Below are 26,981 nucleotides of genomic sequence, written 5' to 3'. Positions count from 1 at the left end.
GCTGCTCCCATTTTTTTCACCTACCCAATTTCACAAGTTGGTGTTGAAGTCTTAAGTTGTACATAGGGAAATGGGTGAAAACCAGAAGTAGTTACCAAAGTAGAAATGGGTTATTTCTTGTTTTCGTTTTTTTTAGAAATGTCACTTTTTAAAGCCTAATAACTGGCCTCTCATTTGCAAGTGGGTGTTACTGTGCCTCTAGCAAAATTTTGCACTCGGTGCTCAATATAATTATTGAGACTAATTATTGCCTGCTGATTTTCTTTTGAAGAGGGAGAGGAGGGCCTGGCTCTCAAACTTCATAGCTTTAAAATCTCCCAAAATGGGCTCTCTAGATCAGCTCGGTGCATCTTACCTACATTTCCCATTTTCCACCCAATAATAGTCCCCAAAATAGCACTTTATTAAAGAGTCCCTTTCCCTTGCAAAGGCTTCCCTCCCACCCCATAAGTGTTAATATCTGAGCCAGATGATTTTCAAAGATCCTAATACATGCTTCTGTCCGCCTGGCTTTCTGTGGTCTGTCGCTACGTTCTCTCACATTTCTTTACGCCTTCTCTGAACTTTTAAAAGAACCTAGTAATCTACACGTTTTAAAACATTTAAATTCGATAGCATAGTACAGAATAAAAGGATAAAAAGCTTTAAGTTAAACGCTTGGTAAGATTTCCTAAGACAGACATCTGACCAGGTCAACATTTGGCATGAGTTTGTTTGAAAGATGAAAATCAAAGCGTTAGTTCATTTTGAAATCCGGGAGAGAGAAGACGTAGAAGTGCCTCAAAAGTTCATCTAGTTCCTAAATTGCTTAAGAATCCCACTGCTCATGAGGTTTACGTCTTCCCTTAGCAAGGTTTCTAATGAAAGGAAGGTTGTCAAAACCAGCACTTTTGGAGAGGGAGGTCGTAGTTTCATAACTCAAGTGCCCCACAAAGACTCCATAAGCCAGCTTTATAAAGCGGTGCATTTTCCACGAGTTCTCAAACCAAGTCCGGATTACCTCTCCCCTCCCCCTACCAAGCTAAAGCCCTCTTGCTAATGGGAAGGAACAATGCAGAAAATCTACATCAAGAGCTAAAACTTCAGTGGTGGGCACGGGTCTCCGAGTCACAAGCCTGGACTAAACCGCTCAGTGGCTTGGCGGGGCGGCGGGAGCAGGGACTAGAAGGCAGGGCCGCCTGGGGGCGCGGCAAGGGGCGCCGGCCGGGCTGGGAAGAGGAACCCGGCCAGTGCGCCCCTCCATCGTCCGAGGTTAGGAAGACATGCCCTCCGCCTGACACTTGCGCGGCTTATTTCTTCGAGAACTACATTTCAGTCTCCTTAGCTGCTCTGAGGTTCAGCAGAAGGTCCGAGACGAGACAACCGGTGGCGCCAATCCTGGGGCTACAGAGGCCAGGCGTAGGCAGGAGCCGTTCAACCGCTTCCCGAAGGCCTGCATGGGGCAGCGCACCCCTCCTGGGCGCTGATTGGTCACCCTGTGTCCCCGCCCCCTCGGCCCTGCACCGCCTCGCTCTCCTTTGACCTCGATTTCAAGCCATGCGCTGGGCAGCGGTTGGTCCGACTCCCCCTAAGCTTGAGTTCGACATGCCCAATGAGGAGCGAGCTTCGCGGAGACTGTCGGGAAAGGCCGCCAGCCTATATAAGGAGTTTACTGGGCGTGTCGTCGCGCCCGGGTCGCCGTGCGGATCTTGGACCGAGGCAGGTTCGGAGGTTGCCTTGGGCTCGCTGAAGCGGCACCTTGGAGACGATGGCCGAGGGAGATAATCGCAGCACCAACTTGCTGGTGAGTGCCGGCGTTCGTCACAAGGGGAACAGGCGAAGCTTCGGTACTTTGGTGGGCTCGACCGGCGGTGCTGCGGCCTCGTGTTTATAACCCGCGGCGGCCCGGCCCTCTCCGGGATTCCTGGCGCTGGCGACAACGTCTGCCCCTCGGGCTTCTTAGGATAGCTTCTGCTTGGCGGTGTCTAGTCGTGCCGACCCCTAACATCCCCTGGGGAAGGGGAGAGGAGGGCGCGCCATCAGTCACCGCGAATACGGATTAAGGAAGAAGGGGGGAAAAGGGGGCTGTGGCAAGCCTGGGGTGTAGCCTCGGGCAAAGGGCCGCCAGGGGCCTGTCGAGAGCTTTTGGGGCCTAGGACCCAGTTGTATCGGATCTCTCGGCTTTGATCTTAACCAGGATGCTCCTTGGTTCTTTTTCCCCATGCTTGGGCAATGGGTGGAGGGTCAAAGGGCTGTTGCTGAAAATTTCTGTTAGAGCTGAAAACGGCAGAGAGGCAGCAAGTTCACGTAGAGAAGTTGGTGGGAGTGGGGGTCCAGCTGGAAGGACAATGGGAGGGGAGGTCCAGGCGTTTGTCTGGAATTTGTTAGGTCTGGGGTCGCAGGACGATTTCAGAATAAGCAGGGGTCCGAAGGAACTGGAGTGAGGTAGTATCAGAGGCGGACAAATGTAACCTCACTATGGATTTCACGGCACGCTCTAGTCAAAAACGAGAGAAACCGGTGCATTTTCTCCCGTTTCCTTTCCCGAGGGAAAGGCAGGCCACACACCACAACCACAGTGATTAGGAGCAAATAATTTAATTTTTGGCTTTTGATTTTCCAATAGCCCAGGTGCTGTAAAGGATTAAGAGACTTTGCAGGGAAGTTTGTGTTCCAATAGCCCAGATGCTGTAAGGGATTAAGAGACTTTGCAGGGAAGTTTGTGTGTGCATTTGTTTTTAGAAATGCATGAACACACACACACACACACACACACACACACACACACACACCTACCTACCTACCTACCTACCTACCTACCTACCTACCTACCTCTATAGTTAGCCCCTGCCAGGTTCCTTTTAAGAGGATTGAGCAAAGCCCAGAGTTGCCCGAGTTCGCACCGCTATTGAAATGACAGGTCCTGGACTGGAGCTCACTCTTTCCAGCAGAGCAGTGTAACTTCAAGGACAAAACGTTTGTTTTGCCACACCACATTAGCTCATCCTAGAAGTCGACTTGTCAGATTTTCAGAGACATTTGAAGTCTAACCAAAATGTCCTCATAAGTTTAAGAAGCACTGTAGAAGATATATACATTTATAATTTGGTAAAAGTAGTTTTCCTTATTTGTGCACATGATGTCAACATCTAAATGATTCCATTACACAAAGAGCTACTTGAGAATTTTATTGAGTGCTGTTCAGGGAAAGGCTGCTATCCTAATGGACTTAGAAGTTGGGGTTTAAATCAATGAAATGACAAAACAGCAAATCAATTCTAACCACCTGAAATGATCGAATATAAAGATCTAATTTTATACTGTGGGTACTGTGCTTCGTAGTGCATGACTTTGAGAAAGTTGGTTAATCATTCTTTAATGTAAAATGGGTCTTAATTATCTCTACCTTATGTGAAGAGTAGCCCAGTTCTTAGATTTGGAAAGTGACCATTAAGTGTTTGGTTTTTTTTCCCCTCTCCACTGATTTTTGTCATTGGCACCAAAATTGTAGTTTTTTTAAAGAAACTAACTTGTTTAAAATAGTGATTTGGTTTACAGCTGTTTTATATATTTGATGTCTTAGAAGAGTTTAATTCTGTAGGATTAATTCTCAGAAATGTTGAGAGTAGTAAATGATGTCTTTAAATATTGGTCATGTATAGGCTGCAGAGACTGCAAGTCTGGAAGAGCAGCTGCAAGGATGGGGAGAGGTGATGCTGATGGCTGATAAAGTCCTCCGATGGGAAAGAGCCTGGTTTCCACCTGCCATCATGGGTGTGGTTTCCTTGGTGTTTCTGTAAGTGAGCTATTCAATTACTTAAGATTGTGTTTGTTATTAATAAGGAATCAGGTAATACACAGCTTTCATTATTGAAGTTTCTTTTGTAATGCCTAATCTGTAAAGAATGCCTTTTCTTAGAGCAGTTTGCCCAGTGTTTAGAATTTGTAGTACTTTGTGAACTCAGTAACATAATGCAGTTGAAGAAATCAGTGACTCAAACTGTTTGGCCTTAGAACCCTTTACACTCCTACAAAGTATAGAAGACCACAGAGAGCCTTATTCTCTTGGAATTTACAGTGCAGCTATAATGCCATCATGTTATGAAGCGTCCAGAAAACCACTTGTGAGAAAATTAGAATGAAAAGGGCAAATAACATCTGTGCGAACCAGAGGAATAAGTGAATAAACATCTTCACTTAGGAAAAGTGACTGTTTTTCTAACTTTTATTAATTTTTTTTTAAACAGGAATATCTATTATCTAGATCCATCTGTTCTATCCGGTGTTTCCTGTTTTGTTATGTTTTTGTGCTTGGCTGACTACCTTGTTCCCATCCTGGCGCCTAGAATTTTTGGCTCCAATAAATGGTAGGTGGCATGATAATTTGGCATTCTAATTTTTGAGAAATTGCCCTGTTGGCTATGATTAGTATTCTGTAACTAATCACAGAGAAGTGTCTTAACCATCAGATACCTAGGGGTTAGATTTATTGGTTTTATATGAAGAGTTTTTTTTAGCTCATTCATATATAAATCATTAATTTCCAGTACTTATATAGCTCCACTAGAAGCCCGGTGCATGAAATTCATGCATGGGTAGGGTCCCTAGGCCTGGCTGGCGATCGGCAGGCCTGGCACCGCTCCCCACCACTGCAGCTGGTTGGGGCCTGTGGGCTGGGGGCAGCTCCTGCATTGAGCGTATGCCCCCTGGTGGTCAGTGTGCATCACAGTGACCGGTCTTTCCTCCGGTCATTCTGCTGTTCAGTCAATTTGCATATTAGGTTTTATATAGATAGATAGATCTAACTATAGATCTGACATTTGTGGTCTGACATTTATTTTGACTTTTTTAAAGACCTTTTTATTGAAGTAAGAGGGGGCTTTTTTAGGTAAATATTTTACTTAAAATATTTTATCAAGGATTGTAGAACTCATGAGCTTTCCATAAAAGTAGTATCTTTATATTTTATATTTGTTTCCATTGATATTTAAGATAGTATATTAATTTCACAAGTTATTTTTGAATGAATACAAAACCAGTAACTGGTAGATTTTTTTCCATTCATTTAGCAACTATTGAATGTCTACTTTTATGTTAGGCACTGTTCTGGGTGCTATGAAATATTTTGATTTTTAAGATTGGTCTTTTGTTTAAGGTTGAGATGTTGAGGCAGTGCAGTGGTAATTAGCTTAATGCCTAGCAATTATTTCAGAGTAGGTTCAAGTTGTATATACAAGTGGGTTATTAATTTCATTTATACCATTCTTTGAATTAGTCACTTACTGAGTTCCCAAGATATATATAGTTAAGTGGCTAGGGATCATATTAAAGAACTAGAGGCCCAGTGCACGAAATTTGTGCACGGGGTGGGGGGGTATCCCTCAGCCCAGCCTGCACCCTCTCCAATCTGGGACCCCTCAAGGGATGTCCGACTTCCCGTTTAGGCCTGATCCTACTGGGATTGGGCTTAAACAGGTAGTTGGACATCCCTCTCACAATCCAGGATTACTGGCTCCCAACTGCTCGCCTGCCTGCCTTCCTGATTGCCCTTATCTGCTTCTGCCTGCCAGCCTGATCACCCCCTAACCACTCCCCTGCCAGCCTGATTGATGCCAAACTGCTCCCCTGCCAGCCTGTTTGCCCCTAACTGCCCTCCCCTGCAGGCCTGCCCCCCCCCCCAACTGCCCTTCCCTGCAGGCCCGGTCACCCCCAACTTTTCTCCTCTGCCGGCCTGGTCACCCCTAACTGCCCTCCGCTGCAGGCTTGATCGCACCCAACTGCCCTCCCTTGCAGGCCTGGTCCCTCCCAACTGCCCTTCCTTGCAGGCCTGGTCCCTCCCAACTGCCTTCCCCTGCTGGCCATCTTGTGGTGGCCATCCTGTGTCCACATGGGGGCAGCCATCTTGTGTGTTGGAGTGACAGTCAATTTGCATATTACTCGTATTAGATAGGATTTCAACATCTCTCTGTAATGTTCAGTTCTCACTTTTTAAAAAAAATATATTTTTAGTGATTTCAGAGAGGAAGGGAGAGGGAGAGAGAGAAACATCAATGATGAGAAAATCATGGATCGCCCTTGACCGGAATCAAACCTGGGACCCTTCAGTCCACAGGTCCATGCTCCATCCACTGAGCCAACAAGGGAGGGCCAATTCTCACTTTTGACCAAAATAATGAACAAAATTAGACATTGGAATATATTTTTCTCTCCTAGCTGCTTTTCTCCCTCAGTTGTTTATTTTAATTTGATTAGTAGTCTACTTGTGCCTTTAGCTTTTTGTTCCCCGGGTAATAGCAAATTATTAAATAATTCGTAAAAGGAAGAATTTTAAATGTAAGCCCTTGGGTCTTTGAGAAAAATTCAGACATTTTTGAGAAAGTTTGCTTAAGTTATGGAATAATTATGTTTATTTAAAGATGTTTTCCCATAGCAAAATGGATGAATATTAGGAAGTGTCCTTTAAATTGAATTGTTTTTCACATTCCGTAGTGAATTATGCTGCTATGTTTTGGGCAAGTTTGTGATAATGCTGTATACAAATTTAACAAGTGAAATCAGCTTCTGACCTTGACTTTATCAGCCAGATGGTGTTTTAATCTGCTCATAATTCCGGGAGAAAAGTTTTCAGAAATAAACACTGAGTTTCATGGTAAATCAGTTCGTGGCTCTGTCTTATCAACAGAGCAGTTTTATTGTTTGATCTTTATGGGGAAATAAGAACACTGTTGCATGACCACAATCCAGCCTTGACCATGGGCAACATATGAAGTCGAAATTGTTTACAAGAAGTTCCAGGGCTCAGCAGAAATCCTCCTACTATATCTCTTACTGCATTTTCACATGGATGAGAACTAGAGGAGAGAAGATAATACATCCCCCAGTTTAGGGCCTGCTTTTTTGTTGTTAATACTCACCTGATGATATTTTCTGTTGCTTTTTAGAGAGAGTTGAAGGGAGGGAGGGAGACAGAGGAAGAGAGAGAGAGAGAGAGAGAGAGAGACATGTGAGTGATACACATCGACTGTCTCCTGCATGTGCCCCTAATAGAGCCAGGGATTTGAACCTGCAACCGAGATACATACTCTTGACCAGGAAATTAAACCCAAGACCCTTTGGTGTTCTAAACCACTGACCCACACCAGCCAGGGCAGGTCTGCTTTTTTTTTTTAAATATATATATATATATATATATATATATATATATATATATATATATAAAATATATTTTATTGATATTTTACAGAGAGGAAGGGAGAGGGATAGAGAGCTAGAAACATCGATGAGAGAGAAACATCGATCAGCTGCCTCCTGCACACCTCCCACTGGGGATGTGCCCGCAACCAAGGTACATGCCCTTGACCGGAATCGAACCCGGGACCCTTCAGTCCACAGCCCGACGCTCTATCCGCTGAGCCAAACCGGTTTCGGCAGGTCTGCTTTTTAATAGCAGCCATTGTATCTGTATAATAAAGATAGTACAATGGCAATTTTTTGTTTTGTTTTTGTTAATCCTCACCTGAGGATATTTTTCCATTGATTTTTAGAAAGAGTAGAAGGGAGAGGGAGAGACAAAGAGAGAAACATTGATATGAGAGAGAGACATTGCTTGGTTGCCTCCCACACAAGCCCTGACCAGAGATTGAGCCTACAGCCAAGGTCCATGCCCTTGACCAGAATTGAACCCAGGACCCTTCAGTCCTTGGGCTGATGCTCTATTCACTGAGCCAAACCTGGCAATTTTACATAATAAATAAAAAAGGGCTTTCTTGGAAGATCTTTTTGTATTTTTACTGCTGTTTTATGATTATATTATCCCCCAGTGGGACTAAACTTGTATTTGAGTTGTGTGTTGCTGCCTTGGCATCAAATGTATGAAGCCCAGTTGAAGGTATTATGCTGTGAATGCTGGTAGTTATTATCTCACTGAAAAGTGCTCAAATACAGTTGTTTGGTAGAAACTTCACATCTTCCTCAAAACAGTGGGACTTGCCCTGACTGGTTTGGCTCAGTGGATAGAGCGTCTGCTTGCGGACTGAGAGGTCCCAGGTTTGATTCTGGTCAAGGGCATGTACCTCGGTTGTGGGCATATCCCCAGTAGGGGGTGTGCGGGAGGCAGCTGATTGATGTTTCTCTCTCATCGATGTTTCTAACTCTCTATCCCTCTCCCTTCCTCTGTGAAAAATCGATAAAGTATATTAAAAAAAAATAGAGAAAAGCTTATAGAATAAAGAAAAAAATATATTAAAAAAAAAAAAACAGTGGGACTCTGGTGGGCTACAACCTAGGATTCACTAGGATCTGGAAAATAATAAAGAATAGAGAAATTAATTTGCACTATAGGCCGTGATTTCTGCACAGCCTATAGTAGTTTGAGTCTTTATCATTAACCAAATGTGGCTTTAGAACCGTAGAGTACCATTACTTTGTACATGCACATGTACAAGTATGTTTATATAAAAAAACTTATTCCTGTGCTATCAGAGGTGGGTTGTTTTTTTTAATTGTCTAAAGTTTTATATATGTCTCCTTAGAGGTGTTTTAATGGTACAAAAACTTTTCACCTTTATAAGTAATGATGAATCATTGTTTTCTATTTAGATTTTCTTTAGAAGATAGCTTTTTAAATATGAGAGGATGGTGTATTTCTGTTTACTGTAGAGATATGCTTATAGTGAAGGGGGAAATTCTTTTTCTAGGACCACTGAGCAGCAGCAAAGATTCCATGAAATTTGCAGCAATCTAGTAAAAACTCGTCGCAGAACTGTGGGCTGGTGGAAACGCCTCTTTACACTAAAGGAAGAAAAACCGAAAATGGTACTTTTTTTGTTTTGACTTATTCAAGTACAGCAAAATTTTAAGGTTGAGTCAGTTTTTACTTCAGTGTAATATAATGATAGCCTTTTTGTTTGAATAGTTATAGTTTTATATTTATCATCCATTGCTTTAATTTCTTTTGAGTGTATTCATTAATGCATATCTGTATTAGACTGAGTCACTAGAAGTTAAAATTACATTTTACATTTAATTTGTATTCTAGTAGAGTGAAATCTTTCTTTTTTCTTACTGAAATAAAGTAAGAGACATATACTTAGAAAGCACTTATTTTCTATTTTTAAAATTTATTTATTGAGCCCTGGCCAGTTTGGCTCAGTGGATAGAGTGTCAGCCTGTGGACTGATGGGTCTCAGGTTCAATTCCAGTTGAGGGCACATACCCAGGTTGTGGGCTTGATCCCCAGTAGGGGGCATGCTTCTATCTCTCCTGTTCCCTTCCTCGCTGAAATCAATAAAAATATATTTAAAAAAAAAAAAGAAAAAAAGCCCTAGCTGATTTGGCTCAGTGGATAGAGCATCAGCCTGCGGACTGAAAGGCCCTGGGTTCAATTCCAGTCAAGGGCACATGCCCGGGTTGCTGGCTCGATCCCCAGTAGGGTGCGTGCAGGAGGCAGCCAATCAATTATTTATGCATTCATTGGTTGACTCTTATATGTGCTCTGACAGGGGATTGAACCCACAACCTTGGAGTATCGGCATGACAATAACCAGCTGAGTACCTAGCCAGGGCTAGCATTTGTTTTCTTAATTCAGCTTCACATGAGGTTACTATGTGAAGTTATTAATTGTAAAAGTTGTATCATTTATATTCTAAACTATTTAATTTAAATATAGAATTACAATAGTTCTATGATGGATCCAAATTCTATAAAGCCAGATCTAATGGAGTTTTCTGTCTTTTTTGTGTGTGTGTGAGTTGTTGTTTTTTTAATATGTTTTTATTGATATCAGAGAGGAAGGGAGAGAGAGATAGAAACATAAATGATGAGAAAATCATTGATCGGCTGCCTCCTGCATGCCCGTCCTGCACTGGGGATCGAGCCTGCAACCCAGACATACCCTGACTGGGAATCAAACCATGACCTCCTGGTTCCTAGGTTGATGCTCAACCACTGAGCCACGCTGGCCAGGCTCTATGGTTTTATATACTATATATAGATACCAAACATTTTTAAAGAAAAGTGGTAATAAAAACTGAACCATTTTCCAACCTTTAAAATGACTTTATTAGTCTGTTTCTAGGAGTTGATACATTCTTATTATTTTCATTATTAGTACTTCATGACCATGATCATTTCTCTTGCTGCGGTTGCTTGGGTGGGACAGCAGGTCCACAACCTTCTTCTCACCTACCTGATCGGTAAGTCTTTGAGGACACAGGCACATTCTGGGCAATGAAGTCTAACAAACTTAAATATTGTGTGTGCTTACCAAGTTTAAGGTACTCATCAAGGAACTATGGGAGTCTAGAAAGATGTCTAAAGCCCAGGTCCTTGTTTGTAGGAAGTTTGTGGTCTTGCAGGAAGTTAAAACAAAGAACATAATGACCAGGTAGAAAGAAATGTACAGGAGGTAAAAATGAGCAGTGTGTGTCATCTGAGGTTGGGAGGTATGATGGTCGAAGTTTCTGGGATATTAATATCAACAGAAGTAATGGATTTCATATTGCTTCCTCCCAGTAGAATGCCTAATAGTCCGGAAACGACCTTCTCTAGAATGTATTAACATTTAGGAAGTGAATTACTGCCTCCTTAACTTTGTTTGTTTATTTTTAAGTGACTTTCTTACTGTTGCTTCCTGGACTAAACCAACATGGAATCATTTCGAAGTACATTGGAATGGCCAAAAGGGAGATGAACAAGCTTCTTAAGCAAAAAGAAAAGAAAAATGAGTAACGCATCTTTTTTATTCAGTGTGATTAATGGAGTATACATTGTGCGTGGGAACAGTTTCTATTACCTGGATACTAAAGTGTTACAGAAGTAGCTCTTTGCTCTCACGCCTTCTGCCCTTAGTTACTAGAAATTCAGACTTGCCACACAAGGCTTTATACAGTGTCTTCATGTCAAGTGTATCTGGGTGCATTCTCATCAGTTGGCCTTTAAATGGACAACTCATGAATACAACTTTTGATTTATCTCACGCAGGGTTAATTGATTTCTTACTTATAGGCAGCTTCCTTTAAAATAATACAGTGATGAACTTCAATCTTTAGTACAGTTAACAAATGACTTTGGATAATTGTTCAAGTTGATCTTTGCTTTAGCTAGATACAAGGTATAGTGGCCTGTACCGTCTCCTTCCCAGTCTGCTTAATAAAATGTCCAGCTTCAAGAATGTAGAGACCAAGTTTACCACTTCAATGAAGAGACCAGTTCTGTTTCTATACCATGGAGAAGCATCCTCATGAAATAAAATGAAACTAATACATGCTCTAGTTTGTGTTGGTTTCTCCCTTGTGCAAAACTGAGCAACTGATCCTCTGAACTGGGGAACCTGACAGTTTTAGAGCTCTTGTCCCGTCGCACTTAGCTTTCAAGTTAGTAGGTCCTAAAGGCTTTTTAATAGCAGGCTTCCAAAAGCTTGAATTTAGGGTTTTTAGCATACTTTTAGTTTCAGATTTTCAGCTGTCTATAAAGTACATAAGAGATGAAGACTTTTACTCCTAAGACCAGCTAATAAAGGACAAAAGTCTTCTTTCTGTGTTTCATCAAGATTCAGTAGAAAATAATTTTCTCCCACTTATTTTTCAATTCTCATTTTATGGTAATGTTGGCTGCTTGGTCCCCATAGATTTGGTCTAGAAGGTGGTGACTATGCTGGCCTCTGACTTTTTTTTCCTAGATATTTCTCTAAAGATTATAAGGGCTGTTGGTGAGAGCAAACTTGTGTAGATGATAGATGGCCTTAGGTCTGTAACGATGTTCTAACTCTTGGAAAGCGTTTTAGAATCATTTTCCCTCTCGGTAGCTAGATGTTTAGAGTAGTTGAAATTTGTGGAATAAACCTTTTAAGGGCCGAAAATGTGACATATTTGGGAACAATTCTTTAACTCTGATTAACTAGCTGTAATATAGTTCTGTGAATTTATTGCACTGATGCTGTAAAACCTGGATCTTGTGGTATATCTGTCCCTAAATAAGTGTTGTTTTCTCCCCTTCAATATTGCTGTCAACAGTGGCACCCATGTAGCATATGTTTGAGTTTTTTGTTTCATATGAAAACTACAAGCTACCTTAATTTACATGTGTTTCCTCATTGTAAATAAGCCTGTCTTACCTGGATTTTTTTGTGTGTATACATGTTCTACCAACTATTTTTGTGATTTTAATTCTGTATTACTTCTACTTTGTTTTGTGAAAAGGGGAAAAATAAAAGCTGGTATCCCTTTTTGTGTCCTGTTCCTTTCTACCTTAGCCAGTACAATATTTACATGAGTGGATTTATGGATCTGATTAATGAACTACTTGCGTGATCAATACATGCCTATAAGGTACTCTTTAAGAACAAAATGCAAGGTTTAAATTTATTCATTCAGCAAACATTCAGGCAAAATGCTAGATGCAAAAGGAAATGAATAAGTGATAACCAAATATGATGTGTGAGAAGGCCAACCTGGGAGAATAGGCAGGGAACAATGCAGGCTCAAGGGAGAGTGCCTATAATGGGCACCTCTGTACCCCAGGGTACATGAGTTGCTCAGTAAGTAAGTGGTGGGTGACTTACCTGTACTTGAAACTTTTTTTTTTTTTTTTTAATATTAGAGCTCAAATTGGATGTTTTATCATTGGACCTCACTGTCTACTTAGAGCAGGCGTCCTCAAACTACGGCCCGCCGGGTGCTGCTGCCTATTCTGCTTAGCAGCCGACTCGTCCCGGGCCCACAGTGCGCATAGGAATTTGTTCATTGTTTGTTTTTTAACTATAGTCCGGCCCTCCAACGGTCTGAGGGACAGTGAACTGGCCCCCTGTTTGAAAAGTTTGAGGACCCCTGACATAGAGTACTCCTGGGAACAGATTCAATCAAATTCTGAGGCCTACATCCACCCCCCCACTCCCCCCCCCCCCCAAAAAAAAAGTATGGATCCTTCTTTGGAGCCTCTTGGGGATTTGTTGTAAAATCCAAACAGGGAAGTCTCAACACAAAAACACCATAGGTGGTTGCCTGATACTTGGAAATGCTGTATTTATACCTTGCAGCTGTGATTACATCTCAGACTGGCCAGTCACATTGGCTGGCTTCCTTCCCAAGCCAGTCTGGCTACGCTTGTGCCAGTTCTGACCACAGCAAAAGTCCCGTTTTGACACTTGCCTTGGCATTACCTCCAGTGGTGGTCCTGTCACCCCAGATTCACAAAATGTCAAGAGGAGGCTATTTGGAGATGTGCTAAAAAGAGTAAAGATTTGGTAGTTTTTAAGGACAGGTGCTTTAATGCCAGTTCATCTTCCACACAGTTGCCGTTTATTTAGCCTCACCTGAGGATATGTCTATTGACTAGAGAGAGGAAGGAAGAGAGAAATATCCGTGTGAGAGAAACATTGATTGGTTGCCTTCCATATACTCCCCGACTGAGGATTGAACCTGCAACCTAGGTATGTACTCTGACCAGAAAAGGAATCTGCAACCTTTTGGTGTATGGGATGACTCCCAACCGAGCTACCCAGCCAGGTCTAGTTGTCATTTAACAATCAGATCATGATTAATCCTATTTGAAGCCCTCAGCAGGTTTCAGTTTGCCTACAGCATAAATCACAAACTTGTAGTTTATACCTGGCCCTCTGCTCCAATTCTACTCCTCTACCCTACTTCCCAATTCCAACCCAGCCATTCTGAGATTTCTGTTCATCTTTATTCCATGCCGTCCTAGTTCTTGGAGCTGTTGTAAAGCTAGAATATCTGCTGCCCATTCACCCTAACATTTTAGGGTCAGGTAGACCTAGATCCAAACCCACTTTTTTTTTTTTTTCTTTTCCTTTCACTTTTAAAACTAAAAAAAAATTAAGATTGAGTCAATTTAAGATTGAACTTCGTCTTCTCATTTGTGAAATGGGGGTAATAGTATAGATCTCATAGGGGCAGTATATGACCCCATTTATTTTGTGGATTCAATAAATCTACAGGAAGCACTTAGTGGCAGTCACGAATTAGAAGTTGTTAGACTTCACGACACATCAAATTGCACTTCCTCTGTGAAAGCTTTAGCAACATCCCAGGCCACCTCTGCATTTCCACAGCACTTCATATTGGCAAACTACATGGCACATTGTCTGGTATTGTGTTATTATTTAGACTTCTGTCTCTCTTAAGGCAGGAACATATTTTTGTCCCCTCACTACCTGGTACATGATATTCTGATACTTGTTAAGTGAATGGATGAATGAATTAAGTGTATAAAGAGATAGTGGATGTTGCTATTTTTCTATTTATGATAAAGTTCTTAAAGTAAGGTGAATTTATTCACTTCACTCCCCGCTATTGCTAAGGCTCTCAAGGTGAATTCCACATTTTTAGCAAACAAAGCCTGTAAGTGCAGGGGAACCAGTTCTTCAAGGAAATGTTCATTTAAAAAGCAAATGGTCCTTTTGTCATATATATTTAACCAGAGAATTCTATATCCCTGAGATCTCCAAATTGGGAGCTTTGCTTTCCTGCGGTTCACTTAGGATTCGAGAAGTGGGGGTGTGTTAGAGGCTTTATACTAACGAATGTTAATGTTGATGAGCACTCTCTCTGCCAGATTTTGTATTCATTTCTTTAAGGGATTATTTCTTTTTTGCTGTTGTTAATCCTCACCTGAGGATATTTTTCCATTGATTTTTGGTGAGAGTGGAAAAGATGGGGCAAGACAAACATCGACGTGAGAGAGACACATCAATTGGTTGCCTTCCACACACACTCCAACCAGGGCCTGGGATCGAGGCTGCAACCAAGGTACATGCTCTTGACCAGAATCAAACCCTCTCCCTAGCTGGTTTGGCTCAGTGGATAGAGCGTCAGCCTGGGGACTAAAGGGTACTGGGTTTGATTCTGGTCAAGGGCACAGGCCCGGGTTGTGGGCTCGACCCCCAATAGGAGGCGTGCAAGAGACAGTCAATCAATGATTCTTTCTCACCATTGATGTTTCTGTCTTTCTCTACTTCTCTCTTCCTCTCTGAAATCAATAAAAATATATTTAAAAAAAGAACAAAACACAAAACCTCAACCCTTCAGTCCAAGGACCAATGCTTTATCCACTGAGCCAAGCTGGCTATGGCTGGATTATTTCATTTATCCTAGCAACTTCAAGTGATTGGTAGTATCATTCCCATTTTACAGATGGGGAAACTGATTAGCCTATTCATTTATTCAGTATATATATATATATATATATATATATATATATATATATATATATGTATATATACACACACACACACACACACACTGAGTGGCCAGATTATTATGATCTCTGAATGCATAATAATCTGGCCACTCAGTGTATATATAGATATATTAGAGGCCCGGTGCATGAATTCATGCACGGGGTGGGGTCCGGCCAGCCTGGCTAGGGGGAGGGGACATGGGCAGTTGGCCGGCCTGCCTGCTGGTCGAACTCCTGGTCGAGGGGACAATTTGCATATTAGCCTTTTATTATATAGGATATACACTGAGATTATGTGTTCAGAGATCATAATAATCTGGCCATTCAGTGTATATATACACACACACACATTCCGGGATTAAGCCAGGGCTGTGAGGGTCGAGGCAAGCCGCCACAGCTGTGAGGGCCGAGCCCCTTGCACGAATTTCGTGCATGGGGCCTCTAGTATATATATCTCCAGGGCCTATGATGTGCCAGATAGCTTCCAAGCTATGAGTACAGTGGTGAACAAAACTGATTAAGTCCCTGCTTGCTTGGAACTTAATGGGGACAGAAAATAAATACATCAATGTTTCAGGTGGTAACTGCTATAAAGAAAAATTAAAGGGGAGAAACCAAGATGGTGGCATAGGTAAGCACCTAAACTGCTGCCTCGCACAACAATTTCAAAACTACAACTAAAAGAACGGACACCATCCAGAACCACAGGAAAGCTGGCTGAGTGAAAATTTTACAACTAGAAGGAAAGAGAAAAGCTCACAGAGAATTGGAGGTACGGCAAAGGGTCTTTGTGCGCGCAGAGGGAAGGGCGGCTGAGAGCCGGGCTGACTTTCTCTGGCGGAAGGGGGAAGGAAGCCCCCGACCGCACTGAACCCCAGTTCGAACCGCACTGAACCCCAGTCCGGACGAAACCCTGTGGACCCAGGCTCATACAGGGGGCGTCTGGACTGTCAGGTAGAGAGAAAGGCACCCGGAGACTCGGAGACCCGGGGGAGACCCGGGGGAGCCCCGGCGGGCAGGGGTCTGGAGACACACTTGCCAGTGTGCACAAAGGCTGCGGAGGTTGCCACAGGCTTTCCCTAGCAGAAGGGAGTCGGAAGCACCTGACTGCACTGAACCCCAGTTCTGACTGCACTGAACCCCAGTTCCAGGCAAGCCCCTGGGGACCCACGCTTTTACTGGGGGGAATCTGGACTCTCGGGCGGAGACTCGGGAGCCGGGGAAGGCAGAGGTCTGGAGGCGCGCGCGTGCCAGTGCACACAAAGGCTGCGGAGGTTGCCACAGGCTTTCCCTAGTGGAAGGGAGTCAGAAGCTCCTGATTGCACTGAGCCCCAGTTCTGACTGCACTGAACCCCAGTTCTAGGCGAGCCCTTGGGGACCCACGCTCTTGTGGGGGGAATCTGGACTCTCGGGCGGAGACTCGGGAGCCGGGGAAGGCAGAGGTCTACAGGCGCACACACGCAAGGGCAAGGCTGACGGGAAGCCAAGACTGTCTGCTCTGCCCTGAGACTCCACCCCATCCAAGCTGAGCACAGAGGCTTTTACAATTTGGCAAGTCTAATCCTATAAGGATGTCTCCAGCACCGAACTTCTCCCAGCATAGACACAGCTGATCCTCACAGCCAACTGGCCTGGAGGTCAATTCCTCCCAGTTATACCAACAACAATCAAGACTTAACTACAACAAGGCTGTACACACAGTCCACAAAGGGGTGCACCAAGAGTATCCACCTCAGGTTAACTGGGGAGGCCAACCCACTGGGCCATATAGGAAACCTAGCACACAAACCTACCCTACCAACTCAGGGAAGCAGTGAAAATGCAGCGACAAAGAAACAGATCACAAACGAAAGAAATGGAGGAAAACAAACGACTGGATATAGAATTCAAAACCACGGTTATAAGGCTTTTCAAGAATATCCTAGAAAAGGCCGATAAATATAACAAGACCCTCGAAGATATGAAAAAGGACCAACTAGAAATTAAACATACACTGACTGAAATAAAAAATATTATACAGCTGAAACCGGTTTGGCTCAGAGGATAGAGCGTCGGCCTGCGGACTGAAAGGTCCCAGGTTCGATTCCGGTCAAGGGCACGTACCTTGGTTGCGGGCACATCCCCAGTAGGAGGTGTGCAGGAGGCAGCTGATCGATGTTTCTCTCTCATTGATGTTTCTAGCTCTCTATCTCTCTCCTCTCTCTTACTCTCTGTAAAAAATTAATAAAATATATTTAAAAAAAAATATTATACAGAGATCCAACAACAGACTAGAGGAACACAAGAATCAAGTCAAAGAATTGAAATACAAAGAAGCAAAAAACACTCAACCAAAAAAGCAAAAAGCAAAAAAAATCCAGAAAGTTGAAGATAGTGTAAGAAGCCTCTGGGACAACTTCAAGCGTACCAACATCAGAATTATGGGGGTGCCAGAAGAAGAGAGAGCAAGATACTGAAAACCTATTTGAAGAAATAATGACCGAAAACTTCCCCCACCTGGTGAAAGAAATAGACTTACAAGTCCAGGAAGCGCACAGAACCCCAAACAAAAGGAATCCAAAGAGGACCACACCAAGACACATCATAATTAAAATGCCAAGAGCAAAAGACAAAGAGAGACTATTAAAAGCAGCAAGAGAAAAACAGTTAATTACCTACAAGGGAGCACCCATACGATTGTCAGCTGATTTCTCAACAGAAACTATGCAGGCCAGACGGGAGTGGCAAGAAATTTTCAGCCGAAACCGGTTTGGCTCAGTGGAAAGAGCGTCGGCCTGCGGACTGAAGGGTCCCGGGTTCGATTCCGGTCCAGGGCATGTACCTTGGTTGCAGGCACATCTCCAGGGGGAGGTGTGCAGGAGGCAGCTGATCGATGTTTCTCTCTCATCGATGTTTCTAGCTCTCTATCCCTCTCTCTTCCTCTCTGTAAAATATCAATAAAATATATTTAAAAAAAAAAAAAGAAATTTTCAAAGTGATGAATAGCAAGAACCTACAACCAAGATTACTCTACCCAGCAAAGCTATCACTCATAATTGAAGGGCAGATAAAGAGCTTCACAGATAAGAAAAAGCTAAAGGAGTTCATACCACCAAACCAGTATTATATGAAATGCTGAAAGGTATTCTTTAAGAAGAGGAAGAAGAAGAAAAAAGTAAAGATAAAAATTATGAACAGCAAATACATATCTATCAACAAGTGAACCTAAAAATCAAGTGAATTAAAAACCTGAGGATCAGAATAAACTGGTGAATATAATAGAATCAGGGGCATAGAAAGGGAGTGGACTGATAATTCTCAGGGGGAAAGGGGTATGGGGGGTTCATGAAGAGACTGGACAAAAATCATACACCTATGGATGAGGACAGTGGGGGGGAGGTAAGGGCAGAAGGTGGGGTGGGAACCGGGTGGAGGGGAGCTATGGGGGGAAAAAGGAGAAACAATTGTAATAATCTGAATAAAGATTTATTAAAAAAATAGAAAAAAAAAAAGAAAGAAAAATTAAGCAGGTTTCGGGGGATAGCTAGGAGGAGGCTGTATGTGTGTGTGACCTGGCTAACTGGGCAGAAATGTTCAAATTAGAAGGAAAAGCAAATGCAAAGACCCTGAGGTAGGATATGCTTGGACTGTCTGAGGAAAAGCCAGCCAGGGAAGAATGGTGGGGGCTGAGGTCTGGTGCCCAGTTCAAGGAGGTATGTGTGCACTTCAGGGAGGACTTTGTAAACGTGGTAAGGAATTTGTATTTGATGGGAGCCCTTGGAAAGTGAATGATCTGACTGATTTCCGTTTTGAAAATGTCTTACTGGTTGCCATAAGACAAGGATGGTGGGGGTGGGGGAAGGGTGGAAGCAGTGAGATGAGGAGCTCTAGGGAGCAGCTGAGGTAGAATTCACTCCCTCCCCGTGGTAAGACATCTGGGCTTCAAGCAGTAGTTACAACTCCCTGCTCTTTCAGTTGCTAAAATATGCTGAGCATCTACTATGTCACAGATGCAACAAATATGAACCCTTTGTCACCATTATCTCATCTGACTTACCTTCACAATAACTTTTTTAAAAATATTTTTTTATTGATTTCAGAGAGGAAGGAAAAGAGAGAGAGAGAGCTTGAAACATCAGTGATGAGAGAGAATCATTGATGGGCTGCCTTCTGCTCGCCCCCTACTGGGGATCAAGCCCACAACCCGGGCATGTGCCCTGACCAGGAATCAAACCGGTGACCCTTCAGTCCTCAGGCCGATGCTCTATCCACTGAGCCAAACCGGCTAGGGATCCTCATAATAACTTTTAAGAGGCAGATATTATTATTATCCTCAGTTTATATCTGGGGAAGTTCAGAGAGGATAAGAGATATACAGACTGGTTCTTGTCCCAGTGCAGACGGGCAGATAAAAGCCATTGGCTCCGAATCCTGTGTTTATATAGAAACATTTGTGACTTTCTTCCAAAATTTTCCCCAGAACTCACAAGAAACGCCTGGAGCCCTAGTAAATAATTTCTAAGATTTAGGGAGAGTCAAAGAGGAACAACCGAGTATAAAAAATATTTTTGACTGCTTTGAAAATGTAATGTATACACACGTTTCAAACAACAAAACAAACTTGTATAGGGTGAAAATCAAGTCTTCCATCACAGTTCCTAATGCCCCTACCCAGAGGTAATACCCGATTTCTGTGGGTCTTTCCAGAGACACTATAAATACGCAATATTAAAATTTATTCTAAATGGTGAAGTTATTGCAATAAAAATTAGCAAATATCTAGGCCCTTGTTGTTAGTTTTTTTATTTTACAGATTAAGTGCTAGAAGGGAATGGAACCTCCGACTGACTAATGCCTTACCTCTCTATCCTCTACCCATGGCCTCGCCTGGTAAGGTCGATTCTATCTACTCTTTATTGCCCATGCCTGAGGAGGCTCCGCCCTTTACCCCTCCTTCCACAGTCTTTCCCCGCCGCCCCCGGGTGGTGCTTTGAAAATCTCGCGAGATCCTGCCCGCTTCCCATAACTCCGTGCGCTCGCCCCTCCCGTTCTCTTTCCGCCATCGGTCTGTGCCGGTGAGTACCTCTGTCTGGTCAATCCAGCGTCATCCCTCGGCTATCGGAGCCATCCTGCAGTCTGAGACCCGACTTCTGTGATCTGCGAGGATGCTGGGCCGTGTCTGGGCCGGGGATACGGACCTTGAGGAACCTGGGCAGGCGTAGGGGAGAGTCGTGCTCGGTGCCCCACGCTCAGTACCCGGGAGCTCCTTAGAGGGCCCAGGCCGCAGCGCTGGCGGGAACCGGAGAGGTGGCAGTTCCGGCTCGGTCGGCGGCGCCAGGATCTCCCCGAAGTGGCTGAGGCGGCGGGAAGTGTTGGGCGCGGGGACTGACGTGGGCCGTGCATTGCTGCGGTCGCGCTGGGAGCTAGTGAGGCTGAGGACTCGGCAGGAAATACTGCTGGGGTGGCACTTCGCTGGAACTAACCTGGAGCTTCAGTGCTTGAGGGTTTCCCCTCCCATCACTTTGTTGAGGTTTAGGAAGCAGGTTGGACCCCTACCAACCTGCTTGGCGCTTGAATCTTGATTTGGATTCCATCCTCACTTTCCAAAACTTTATTAAAGTATCTAGCAGTTTGTGCCCGTGGGGATAGAGGCCACTCTTGTGCACCGTTTGCCACTGTGGTACATTTGCTGTTGACACAATGTTATATGGCACAAAGACCGACGTTTTCTCTTTAATAGATAGGGGTGTCAGGTGGAAAGTAGTATTTTTTTGTATAATAGGACAAGACTGACATTGGGTTAGTGGGATTAAAGGACAATGTTAGTACAGGGGCTGCTGGATTTCAGAAGTCGGGAAAACGTCGGTGACTCGGCTCCCGTGCGGAATAACTGACGGACCATGTCTGATATTTTCGTTCAGGTAGCTGACATTCCTGGGGAACAATCCTGCTTAGAAATAGGATAACTTCGCCATGACAGAGGCAGAAAAAAGGATGTGAAGTGACGGTAAAATTCTTATTTTGTCTTTCCTGAACAGCCACAATGGTGCGCATGAATGTCCTGGCTGATGCTCTGAAGAGTATCAACAATGCCGAAAAGAGAGGCAAACGCCAGGTTCTCATTAGGCCGTGCTCCAAAGTCATCGTCCGGTTTCTGACTGTGATGATGAAGCATGGTAAGTTGCTGTGTTTTGTGTACCTGGGAACTGTTGGCAATGGACTTGGGCTGTGTCTGGAATAGTCTGGGAAGAGGATGCTGTTGAAGAAACACTGAGGATGTTAGGACTGTCGAAAGGAGAGGTGAAGTTTGTGACTTGCTCTGCTAGGTGTTTGGGAGTTAAAATGGCCCTTCACCTGCGATATGGCCTTGAAAGGGCCCCTGAGCTCATCCAAGAGCTCCTTGGGATGGAAAGGATGGTTGCATATCTTGGGCACAAGGTTGCCTTTGGAAGTGGTAAGGTCTGAAGGGGCAAGGGGAAATAATCCACTTGGAAGAATTGTAGGCTGGGTTTTGGGTGCTGCCCCCTGAATTTTAAATATTACTTAGGCTGTAAAGATTAGTTCTGATACAGAGCCACTCTCTTTCCCTAAACTTCTTAGAGAAATGGTAACTGAGATGAGGGAAAAGAATCTAGTAGGCACACAGAAGGAATACTAGTAGAGTGTAAATATTTAGGTCTCGCAAATTGATGTCTGGCATTTAATACAGTCCGTTATGTTCTGTAGGTTACATTGGCGAATTTGAAATTATTGATGACCACAGAGCTGGGAAAATTGTTGTGAACCTCACAGGCAGGTTGAACAAGGTAAGAATTTTAGTATTTTCCACCTTTAAGAATTATCTAACATGGTGTTGATGTCTTGTAATTGCCCTTGTGAAACTGAATAGTTGGTGGTGTGCTTGTTTTACCTAGTTAGTTGAAGACTTTTACTTTAGGAATTAAGTTTTATATCACATTTTACTTCCATTTGTTCTCCAGGATTGCACTTGCTGTAGAATTGTTGACCTAGGGCAGTGATCAGCAAACTCATTAGTTAACAAAGCCAAATATCAACAGTACAACGATTGAAATTTCTTTTGAGAGCCAAATTTTTTAAACTTAAACTTCTTCTAACGCCACTTCAAAATAGACTCGCCCAGGCCGTGGTATTTTGTGGAAGAGCCACACTCAAGGGACCAAAGAGCCGCAGTTTGCCGACCACACGGACCTAGGGTTTATGGAGTGGGCTATCTAAAGGGAGATATGGGAGAGTTGGGGTGAAACTGGTGGTACTGGTATTTGAAGTTACAGTGTCTGCCTCACTGGCTTGAACTTGGGTGGCCAAGGCCACTAATGCTGTCACCATCAATGTAAACTTTTGTGCCTTCCTCTCATGGTGATTGTGTTGTTTTTTTTTGTGTGTGTGTGTGTGTGTGAGCTGGGTTTTTAAACAGAATGTGGCTCGCTCTCAATATTACTACTACTCTATTTGCTGTATGTGTCTCTGAGGTCTGTGTTCCCTTTCAGTTTGAGTTGTCAACATAACCTAGTAGATCTGTTTGATTTATTTGGTTTGTGGTTTAACTGATTGCAGGTATTTTGGGAGCAGGTGTCTGTAAGCTAGTCAGGGTCTCTGAGCTGCTACCCTGCTTTGTGTTCATGTTTGTAGCTTTCAGATTTGCAGGGAGTCTGAACTTCTGTAGTCTTAACATACATTGGGGCAGGGGGCCCAAAAATTGAATCCTGGTTAGAGGAAGAGGTCAGATTGATTGGTAAGGTTATTTCCTTATCCAAATTTCTTTTACAAAGTTGCTCCCTCTAGAGTGAACTTGCTTCATGTGTGGGTAGATACTTAGTGTTAGATGAAAACTTCTGGATATGAAGCCTTTATGAGAGATTTGAAGAGTTGTCCAGAGTAACTTAAGTATGTCTTGTTTGATTCTAGTTGTAATCATTAGACCACAACCCCAAAGTAAGATTCAGATTCACTCTTTGTTCTTGAAGTAGAAGATTCACAGTGTGTTCTTGAAGTAGAAGGTATGTCAGTGTTTTTCCTATCTTTTAGGAGTTAGGAAGCTGGGATCTGAGCTCTGTTAAGGTCTCAGTTACTTAGTAACCAGTGGGAGATAGTTTTATAGCATATCTTAAAACTGTCCTGCAGAAGATTGCGTTTCTATAAAATTAAAAAAAACAAAAATCTCTTTACGTTGGAGAAATGCTGCGTACCAAATTCTCCTTGAACATTTCACTGTACATAATAGTTTGAGAAGTAAGTTTGAACAGAGTATTTCCCTAATGGAACTCATTTGTGGCATTCTTGTTCTGTGGTATACTAGTTTGACAAATTCTGGCTAAAAGATAGTTGAAATCCAGGTCCTGCCACTTTGCTGTCTGGCTGAGCAAAACCAATATCAGTTTCTCAAGATTCATCTGGTTAGGGAATGGTGTGCTGGTAGTTTAATTCCACTAGCTGAATGAGAGCAACTTTTCTCTGGAATAAAAAACCTGGGTGCTGTGGAGTGGAGGCTCAGAAAGGTGTTCCGCTGTAGATTGCTTGGAGAACTGATTTTCTCTCTTACTGTATTTTTTCCATCCAGTGTGGGATTGCCCTTGGCAATCAAGTGACATCATAGCTGGTAGGATATGAAAGGAGTACTTGAGCAGGTTTCCTAGCATAGGCCTGAGAGGCCCGTTTTCCGTTTCTGTGGGTTCAAATCACTACCCAGGGAAATGGAATTCCTCCAAAACTTTAGTAAGCTCTTCTAACCTCATAATCTCCTTTAGTTTACTGTTAAGTATTTTAGAATTTTTTAATGGTTGTCTTGTGTGGGTGTGCACACAACTGTCTACCTGTTTTCTTAGTCCTCTGGAGTTTACTCTTTGATGATACTAATCCTTTGATGATACTAATTCTCACATTGTTCCTTGTGTATAAGTAGTGGGAGCCTGCCTGCAATGATATTTTTAGGTGTTCCGGTGATTTATAGAGCAGGGGGTCATATTGGGCTCTTATTAAAGAGATTTTTTTCTCCAGCTTCCATTTTCTAAACCTAGCTGATTTAGTCAGAAATCTTGTATGAGCCCACGGGCAAACTCATGTAGCTTGTTAGTGGAGGTTTGAACATATATTGTGTTTTAGGATTTGTATGTCATTGCGTGAAATACTGTGCTTTGGCTCTTGGAGAGCTTGTGTGGTAGGACAGTTGACTGTCTCAGTAGCAAACGTATCTGGAATAGCATTAAGAACTTTGCTCTTTCTGCTTCCCATCCGTTTTGTCAGATTAGTTTGGAAAAGTTTGCCTGGGGTTGTAGGATAGTGTGCCTCAGAAATGTTTAGTGGTACTTTATTGGTGTGGAGCAGTGAGTGTTCTTAGATTTTAGCACAGTGCCTGTGGAGTTTGTTTCTTAAAAATTCTAATATTTTGCCCTAGCTGGTTTCGCTCAGTGGTTAGAGCATCAGCCTGTGGATTGAAAGGTCCCAGGTTCCATTCCGGTCAAGGGCACATGCCTGGATTGTGAGCTCGACCCCTAGTAGGGGGCGTGCAAGAGGCAGCCGATCAATGGTTCTTTCTCATCATTGATGTTTCTATCTCTCTTTCCCTCTCCCTTCCTCTCTGAAATCAATATGTGTGTGTATGTGTGTATATATATGTGTGTGTGTGTGTGTGTGTGTGTGTGAATGTATGTATGTGTGTATATATATATAAAAGAAATACTAATATTTTGCATATTTAGTATATCGATGAAGATTTTGAGACCCTACATATTCATGCCTTACTGTGAAAAAAAAAGTTTAGACTTTTTTTTTTTTCTTTGTCTAAGAATTTGTTCTGCGATAGCCTTCCAGCCTGTGGGGGAATGGTGCACACTGGTAACCTAACACTGCCATGTGTGTTGCCTTGTGTTCTTTTATTGACTTTCTCAATACTTTGTTTTTTCTCTCTGGGCTGGCATAATCATAATTCTGTATATTTTTCAGATGGCATTCATATCAAATATTGTACAGAATAGTTATCCATTAAATTTTGAGTTGATTGGTTTACATGACTGTTAAGCAATTATAAATACTGTTTTGTGTTACTGTTTTTCTGTTACTGGTGAAGTATGAACAGTGTTCATACAGTGTTTTATGTTATGTTTTTAGTGTGGAGTAATCAGTCCCAGATTTGATGTGCAACTCAAAGATCTAGAAAAATGGCAGAACAACTTGCTTCCGTCCCGTCAGTTTGGGTGAGTCAATTTTCCTCAGTTAAAATAAGACTAAGGATTGCTGTGATGATATTTGATAAGCTGAATTTTTTTGTTGTTGCAGCAGTAGAAATTGTCTACATTCCCAACCAGCTTGACTCAAGGACTTGGCTCATGTGTAGCTACATTATACGTGTTAGGGCTAGGATTCAGATTCTGAGAGGCATGTGAGAGCTGAGACTGAGAGACCGCATATTTGTGTCCCCATTAATGTCTGCTCTTTTCATTTATGTTTGATGTGATCCACTCCTATGGCCGAATTACTAAGTGGCGGAAACAAGTCCATCAAGTTGATAGCAATGCTTAGATGTTTAAACTCCATGTCTCCTTACCTGAGAGCAGAAAATGACATTTTGAAAATAAGGAATGTAGTCTTTGCTTTCAATTAAGCTTAGTAGCATTGTTTCTCAGTGTTTGCTCAGGGCAGAGTAGTGTGGCTGAGGTCTCTGGATCTGAGTCTTTTATTATTTTTAATATTTTTATTGATTTCAGAGAGAAAGGAAGTGGGGGAAGAGAGCTAGAAACATCAGTGATGAGAGAGAATCATTGATCTATTGCCTCCTGCATGCCCCACTCTGGGGATCAAACCTACAACCTGGGCATGTGCCCTAACCAAGAAACGAACCGTGACCTCCTGGTTCATATATTGATGCTCAACCAATAAGCCATGCCGGCCGGGCTGGATCTGAGTCTTTTGTTTCCAGAAGCATTCCTGTGCATGGCCAGCTTGTGGAGGCAGTGTTAGTTTCTGTGTCTGTTACAGGAAGATGTCTTAAGCACTGATGAATGTTGGTGCCTTTCTGTACCAGAAATTGGCTTTATGTTGAACTATTTAGGGAAAACTCACCATTTTTTTTTAACTCTCCATAGTTTCATTGTACTGACAACCTCAGCGGGCATCATGGACCATGAAGAAGCAAGACGAAAACACACAGGAGGGAAAATCCTGGGATTCTTTTTCTAGGGATGTAATACATATGTGGAAATAAAATGCCTCAAAGGACTCTGGTGCTTCACTCAGTCGTTTTGAACGTGACAGCAGAGTGGCAGGAGCTCCTGCGGCGGTGTGCAGCCTTTGTGTTATTTGGTGAATGCTGTTTCCCTGAAGTGACCAAGAAAGTCTTGTGATAACTCACCCATCACGCTCATGCTCAGCAGAGGATGGTGTCTGGCCCTGGATGGTTGCATCTTATTGGGGTCCAGACGGTGAAGCTGTCTCTTTCTGGAGTCTTATGTCAATCCTGGAAGGAGTGGTGCCTTTCTTGTTTTTAGCTTGGCAGTAGTGCTCATTTCAGGCACTGTTGTTAACTGCCCTGAAAATACATGGTTGGTTAACTATGTAAGTGGTTAATAAGGGAGCAGGCAGGAAGACAGCTAGAGCCCACAGCTCGCTGAGTAAGACCCATCTCAAAGTAAATTTGGATGGCATGTCAGTAGCATTTGCACAATGTGTTTATAAAATGGTATTTTAACTAGTTTTACTGTAAACCTGTCACAACTGTATTCCTGGAGTTGAGTGAATGAGTTTGCTGGACCACTTTACCTGGGAAATGCTTATAAAGAGGGCAGGCTGGCTTCTGTGAAATAGATGAGGGCTC

The 26,981-nt window shown here is 42.9% G+C and overlaps 2 protein-coding genes across 2 annotated transcripts; both read left to right on the top strand.

The window, feature by feature from the left end:
* Nucleotides 1–1,575: 1,575 nt before the first annotated feature.
* Nucleotides 1,576–12,203, top strand: ARL6IP1 (ARL6 interacting reticulophagy regulator 1). The gene is made up of 6 exons (XM_080677310.1): nucleotides 1,576–1,783; nucleotides 3,642–3,775; nucleotides 4,227–4,346; nucleotides 8,676–8,793; nucleotides 10,089–10,173; nucleotides 10,590–12,203. The coding sequence occupies exons 1-6, from the start codon at nucleotides 1,748–1,750 to the stop codon at nucleotides 10,706–10,708; spliced, it is 612 nt and encodes a 203-aa protein (XP_080533436.1). The 5' UTR covers nucleotides 1,576–1,747; the 3' UTR covers nucleotides 10,709–12,203.
* Nucleotides 12,204–20,135: 7,932 nt separating this feature from the next.
* On the top strand, nucleotides 20,136–26,387 carry RPS15A (ribosomal protein S15a). The gene is made up of 5 exons (XM_080682455.1): nucleotides 20,136–20,229; nucleotides 21,193–21,330; nucleotides 21,881–21,960; nucleotides 25,280–25,365; nucleotides 26,254–26,387. The coding sequence occupies exons 2-5, from the start codon at nucleotides 21,198–21,200 to the stop codon at nucleotides 26,345–26,347; spliced, it is 393 nt and encodes a 130-aa protein (XP_080538581.1). The 5' UTR covers nucleotides 20,136–20,229; nucleotides 21,193–21,197; the 3' UTR covers nucleotides 26,348–26,387.
* Nucleotides 26,388–26,981: the final 594 nt, after the last annotated feature.

The sequence above is a fragment of the Plecotus auritus genome, assembly GCF_963455305.1.
Source record: "Plecotus auritus genome assembly, chromosome: 7".
In the NCBI taxonomy this organism is placed as follows: Eukaryota; Metazoa; Chordata; class Mammalia; order Chiroptera; family Vespertilionidae; genus Plecotus; species Plecotus auritus.
The sequence above is the reverse complement of the archived record's forward strand: the minus strand, read 5'-3'. Positions and strand labels throughout refer to the sequence as shown.